This window comes from Salvelinus alpinus, chromosome 35, assembly GCF_045679555.1.
Source record: "Salvelinus alpinus chromosome 35, SLU_Salpinus.1, whole genome shotgun sequence".
NCBI lineage: Eukaryota > Metazoa > Chordata > Actinopteri > Salmoniformes > Salmonidae > Salvelinus > Salvelinus alpinus.
In genome coordinates this window covers 9,272,448-9,278,899 of record NC_092120.1, presented here as the reverse complement: position 1 = coordinate 9,278,899, position 6,452 = coordinate 9,272,448, and the positions used below count along the sequence as shown (strand labels likewise).

Genomic DNA, 6,452 nt, shown 5'->3' with positions numbered 1-6,452 from the left:
TAACACTTTAGCATTGACAACTTCCCCAATCAACTATTTTATCGGACTCATGATCCCCTCGCGACTTTGCTTGCCCTTCCTTCTCGGCACGCTCTACCTCCGAACTACCGCTGGCGTTGGAAACTATACTGCTCTCCTCAAACTTCCTTTTCTTCTTCATCTCTGCCTCCATAGACCTATCGCTCCCCTTCAAACCCCTACTCTCTTTCTCTCCCACTTTCTTTTTTATCTTCTCCCAATTTATTTTTACCGCTATGCTCCATACTTGCTTCACTTTCTTCTCCATCACGATCTCCTACAATCTCTGACCCAGTCACAGCACAGCGTTGCCGAACTGTCGCCACACCGAGTAAAGTTTGATTGTTTTCTTATTCCCTTTCAGTCGAATTGCAGTGGCACTACTCTGATCAAGCCACCAAAACAAATGACCAGCCCTCTGTGTCAAACTGATTCTCCTGAGAGAGTTCAGGCTTTGGAATCATGACACCTCATTTGCTCTTGGCAGGTAGAATAGCTTACTGTGTCCTGGAGCAAGTCTTTAGGGAAGTAATCTTTTGAGGAAATGTACACTTAAAGAGGGGCTGAAGTTACTAATTTGGCATTGTTGTTTTTTAGCTTGCTCAATAAGAAATGCAGCAGCCATGACGTAAGTCAAACGAGACTTTAATGTGGGTGTCTCTTGTGTGTGTGTTCGCACGTGACAAGGGTTTGTATATTCAGCTCTGCCAAAACAGTTAAGTCATGCACCCTTCTAGATAACATAAAACAGCCTAACCGTGTCTTGAAGTCACCTAGGCTAGCTAGTGCTAGCTAGTGCTAGCTAGCCTAGGTGACTTCAAGACACAGTTAGGCTGCTAGTGCTAGCCAACTTATTTTGCCAATTATCTTCAGCCGGCTGTTGTGCTTAAGTGGCAGAGTTAGACTTGTGATAGCCTATCTCCGGGGCTAGTTAGGGACCGTCAATAAATTACACAATGTAACTAGGACAATATTTACATTAAAGGCACACCTTTTAGTTGTCTCATTAACTGCATTCAGTATTTTTTATATGCGTTTACAATTTATAGTTGGTTTGAGGTTTTTAAGTCATTGGAATTTGGAGCTATTTTAATATTGTCACATGTACATTGTGTAATTTTACTGATGGTCCTTAACTATACCCTAGCCTTAGGGTATTACAATCGGGTCACATGCAGCTGCACTTCGAATTGATGATTACTTGGGTGCTGCCAGCTGTGGGCAGGATTGAAATAAACCCAACCCAAGGAAAATTGTTATGCTACCCTTCATTTTTTTAAATTAAATGTTCTCGAAAATCTCAGTTTTGGACGAGACTGACTTTATGACCAGAATGATCCTACTATTTACACTTTGTAGTCAATTTGGACACTAGAATACATTTTTCTGACTAATATCGATGCCACATAGGCTCACCCTAGTAAAACTGTGTAAAAGTGCTTCTAAACAGTTAAACTGCTCTTAATTTAGTTAGGGTATAATGTCCAGCTCACTGTTTCAAGCAGAAAGCAGGAATCTCAGGCCATAAAAGGGCATGTGTCTCATAGAGATGATGTCATCAGAACAGCCATGCTGGGTCTCCCCTTTCAGTTACACAGAGGGAGGGAGAGCGAGAGAGCCAGCTAGTGAGCCTGTGTGTTACAGAGGGATACTGGGAGAGGGAGGATAATGTGTGTGTGTGGTCAAGGAAAAGGCAGGGTGTTTAAGAGTGAGAGAGGACAGAAGCAGAAGGTTTGAGAAAGACTAGTTTACTAGAGGCAGAAGTGTGAGCAAGAGGAACAAAGGTTACAGAGAAAAATAGGAATACAGAAAGGGAGAGGGAGAGAGATACAGAAACAAAGTTATAGCAGCTGTTTCAGACCATCAGAGAGCGGACTGAGCCAAAGGGAACAAGAGAGAGTTTCTGAGTCATGGGCAAATCAGGTAACATGAGATTTAATTGTACTTGTGTTTGATTTAATTGTACGTGTGTGTGTGTGTGTGTGTGTGTGTGTGTGTGTGTGTGTGTGTGTGTGTGTGTGTGTGTGTGTGTGTGTGTGTGTGTGTGTGTGTGTGTGTGTGTGTGTGTGTGTGTGTGTGTGTGTGTGTGTGTGTGTGGTGAGCACGTGTATGAGTAATTACAAAGGAGGATTAGGTCTGTTTGTGACAATGGGCTGTTATCATGCAACAGGGAAAAAGGGGTGGATTTTAAAAAGCTGTACATCTTTATTTGACACAGTCTTGTAACGCCTATGCGCTAGGTCAGTTTCTTCCCTTCTGTGGTAAAGATGAAACCACTATTGAGAGTATCAGGAATAGCTGTGCCAGTAGCGGAATTCCCTATTTGCAAGGGGTGTGTGATCGATTGACAGAACATTTTAGGTGTCAGTTTCCAGAACCACATTATCCTCCATTGAAAGTGGTATTTAGTTTAGGAGTAAGCTAAATCTGGGTCAAGGATCCAGCCCCAAGGACTGCAACCGCTGATTCTTCACAAGGCCGTAAGAGACTGTATTTTGCTACATCTGCTAAGTGTGTGTGTGTGTGTGTGTGTGAATCGCCTCATTGTGTGAATGCCAGAGAGAATGGAGCTGTGAGTAGGGCTGTGATTGGCACCAGGCTGGGGAGAGGGGGAGAGAGTGGATGTGTCCCCCATTCATACATACCCTGGTACTGTCTGTCTAGTATTATAGACTCAAGCCTGGGGAACAGCCATATGTATGGGGCTTACTGGAGATTTACTACTGCCTAAGTTACTGTCTGATTATCTTTAACCTACTGTTTTATTGAGTGGTATTAATGATTTGAAAGTTTGATTTGTATATTAGTGAAAACAAGGGAAACAATATACATTTACCTTCAGTTTTTTCATGGCATCTTGTTTTATGTGATTCTCTCACTCTCTCAGCTTCTAAGCAGTTTTCGGAGGAGGTGTTGCGGAGTCATAATGAGTATCGTAGGAAGCACCAGGCACCCCCTCTGAAGCTGAGCAGCAAGCTGAGTAGCGATGCAACTAGGTGGGTCACCCAGACATCGCCCCCCCCAACCCACACACACTTATCTATCTCCTCCACCCACCACCTTTATCAGAGACATGGCCAACCACACCCAAACCATTACTTCTTTCCACTTGACCTACCCCCCCCCCCCCCCCATCTTTTAGCTGTCTTTATCTAACTATTACCACAACTATCTCCACCCTGTAGGTATGCTGAGTCTCTGGCCAGCACACGGATCCTGAAGCACAGTGTTGAGTCCAGTAAGGGGAGCTGTGGCGAGAACCTGGCCTGGGCCTCCTATGACCAACCAGGTACACACACTCTAACCCGATGACTCCTAATGCTATGACCAAACATTGACATAGCCTGCACAAGTTTAGTTATGTAAATGGGGACAGATACATTATTCACTGTGTACGGTGCAGATAGTAACATTAAAGAGCGATCCAGAGTCTCTGTAGGGTTTAGTTAGGTCTAAACTATAGACTATCCTGTCCAGTGGCGGCCCAGGCAGGAACAGCTGGGGTCCATTTCCCTGCTCTGTGTTCGGAGTGTTTCAGCAACAAGACCATGACTCAGAGCACAACTATGTCTGTGCACTGACCTGACAGTCTGCTGTGATTCATATGGAGTCTCCTATGGAGACTATCACTGGGTCAAGCTCAGTTCATCTCTCTCTGGACTGTTCCTCTGAAACTCGGGATCTCAAACCTCTCCATGTTTTTCTGACCCACCTCAAGCTTTGACAGCTTTTATACGGTTAGCACTGTTGCCTTGGACAGCTGCCATCTTGGATAATATTTCCTTGCCGCTGTCATCTCAGCTGGAACTCTGGGGGGTTTGGCCCGAGTTTCTGTTAAACAATAGTGACAAAGACAACAAACAAGTATAATGTTATGTGATAACCTGTAACCTTTGTCCTCTGTGTATAGGGAAGGATGTGGCCGACCGCTGGTATGACGAGGTCAAACAATACAACTTCAACCGCCCCGGCTTCTCCTCTGGCACAGGTGAGACACACGCATGCACACAGACACACACACTCTGACTTGTGTAGTGCTGCATGCCACAGTGTTGTGTTCACCCAGGCTGGGTTCAGTGTTGGACTGTGTGGTCTTTGTTCTATAAATGTGACATTATCATTCTGTGACTAGACCTGTGACTCTGCTCACAAACATACATGGAACACTGCTTCCTGTGGAAAATAACAGTTCTTTATAGCATTCCCAGTCTTTTCTGTCATTCCTGTTCTCTTCCTGAAGCCTCCTGCTCAGTGTGACCGACCCTGCAGCGTCAGGATGACTCCTATCAACGAATGTGCTGCTGACAAATAAAGGAGGAGAGGAAAGACAGAGGGGGAGAGATGGGAGTGTGCAATAGAGGGAAAAGAGTGTATATGTAGGGGACGATAGAGGGTGGGAGGAGATGAACATAGGGTTCTGTAACTGTATATATTTAGAGGAGCAGTGCTGCAGACGGCTTCCTTCAGTGAATGTGTTTAGCTTGTCTCTCTCTCTCTCTAACCAGGTCATTTCACAGCAATGGTGTGGAAGGGCAGTAAGAAGCTGGGTGTGGGGAAGGCCAGTGTGCCAGATGGCTCGTCATTTGTGGTAGCCAGGTACTTTCCAGCAGGGAACATCACCAACCAGGGACACTTTGACAACAACGTCCTGCCGCCCAAGGACTGAGGAACATATACTGACCAATCACCCCCATCCAAAGGACATTTGCACTTTGACTTGTGACCTTGACTTTTTTTTATATATATATATGACAAAACCACTGTGACTAACAAATGCATGAACAAAAATAGGCACACCATTGACCAAACCCAGACCATGCCAGCTGTGCCTTCTGGAGGTGTACCAGCCACCCAACTGGGTTTCGACCTACTCATGCCATCTTTAGTGGGGGTAGAGATTTTACACATAGTAAAATCATTTCTGGTAAAAAAATAAATAATTGTTCCAGTCAAAAGTTTGGACACACCTACTCATTCAAGGGTTTTTCTTTATTTTACTATTTTCTACATTGTAGAATAATAGTGAAGACTTCACAACTATGAAATAACACATATGGAATCATGTAGTAACCAAAAAAGTGATAATTAAACAACTCAATGTATATTTTAGATTCTTCAAAGTAGCCACCCTTTGCCTTGATGACGCCTTTGCACTCTTGGTATTCTCTCAACCAGCTTCACCTGGAATGCTTTTCCAACAGTCTTGAAGGAGTTCTCACATATGCTGAGCACTTGTTGGCTGCTTTTCCTTCACTCTGCGGTTGAACTCATCCCAAACCATCTCAATTGTGTTGAGGTCGGGTGATTGGAGGCCAGGTCATCTGATGCAGCACTCATCACTCTCCGTCTTGCTCAAATAGCCCTTACACAGCCTGGAGGTGTGTTGAGTCATTGTCCTGTGGGGGAAAAAATGATTGGATGGTGTTTCGCTGCAGAATGCTGTGGTAGCCATGCTGGTTAAGTGTGCTTTGAATTCTAAATAAATCACTGACAGTGTCACCAGCAAAGCACCATCACACCTCCTCCAAGCTTCACGGTGGGAACTACACATGCAGAGATCATCCGTTCACCTATTCTGCATCTCACAAAGACACGGCGGTTGGAACCAAAAATCTAAAATTTGGATTCATCAGACCAAAGGACAGATTTCCACCAGTCTCATGTCCATTGCTCATGTTTCTTGGCCCAAGCAAGTCTCTTCTTATTATTGTTGTCCTTTAGTAGTGGTTTCTTTGCAGCAATTCGACCATGAAGGCCTGATCCAGGCTGTCACGTTCGTCGTAACATTTAAGTGAGGAGGACCAAGGCGCAGCGTGATAACAATACATTCTTCTTTAATGAAGACGAAAACGAAACGAACACTATACAAACTAATCAAAACAACAAACGTGAAGCTATACAAACAATAAGTGCAGAGACTGGCAACTTACACATAGACAATCACCCACAACCTACCTAATGACTATGGCTGCCTAAATATGGCTCCCAATCAGAGACAACAAATGACAGCTGTCTCTAATTGAGAACCAATCCAGGCAACCATAGACTTACATAAACACCTACAATGAACACAACCCCATGAACTCTACAAACACCCCCTAGACAATACAAACACCCTAGACGAGACAAAAACATCCCCCATGTCACACCCTGACCTAACTAAAATAATAAAGAAAACAAAGATAACTAAGGCCAGGGCGTGACACAGGCAGTCTCCTCTGAAGTTGATGTTGAGATGTGTCTGTTACTTGAGCTCTGTGAAGCATTTATTTGGGCTGCAGCAGAGGTAACTCTGGGTCTTCCTTTCCTGTGGCAGTTCTCATGAGAGCCAGTTTCATCATAGCCCTTGATGGATTTTGCGACTGCACTTGAAGAAACTTTCAAAGCAAAGTTCTTGAAATATTTCTGATTGACTGACCTTCATGTCTTAAAGT

At 44.2% G+C, this 6,452-nt stretch overlaps 1 protein-coding gene across 1 annotated transcript; it reads left to right on the top strand.

Moving 5' to 3' along the window:
- Positions 1-1,614: 1,614 nt before the first annotated feature.
- LOC139564691 (Golgi-associated plant pathogenesis-related protein 1-like) lies at positions 1,615-4,960 on the top strand. The gene is made up of 5 exons (XM_071384457.1): positions 1,615-1,941; positions 2,906-3,014; positions 3,204-3,307; positions 3,929-4,006; positions 4,524-4,960. The coding sequence occupies exons 1-5, from the start codon at positions 1,929-1,931 to the stop codon at positions 4,682-4,684; spliced, it is 465 nt and encodes a 154-aa protein (XP_071240558.1). The 5' UTR covers positions 1,615-1,928; the 3' UTR covers positions 4,685-4,960.
- Positions 4,961-6,452: the final 1,492 nt, after the last annotated feature.

What these genes read in the sequence shown, in the direction of transcription:
- LOC139564691 (XM_071384457.1), top strand. An exon ending in CTGAGTAGCGATGCAACTAG is followed by an intron (nt 3,015 to 3,203) that starts GTGGGTCACCCA and finishes TCCACCCTGTAG; the next exon opens with GTATGCTGAGTCTCTGGCCA. An exon ending in GGCCTCCTATGACCAACCAG is followed by an intron (nt 3,308 to 3,928) that starts GTACACACACTC and finishes CTCTGTGTATAG; the next exon opens with GGAAGGATGTGGCCGACCGC.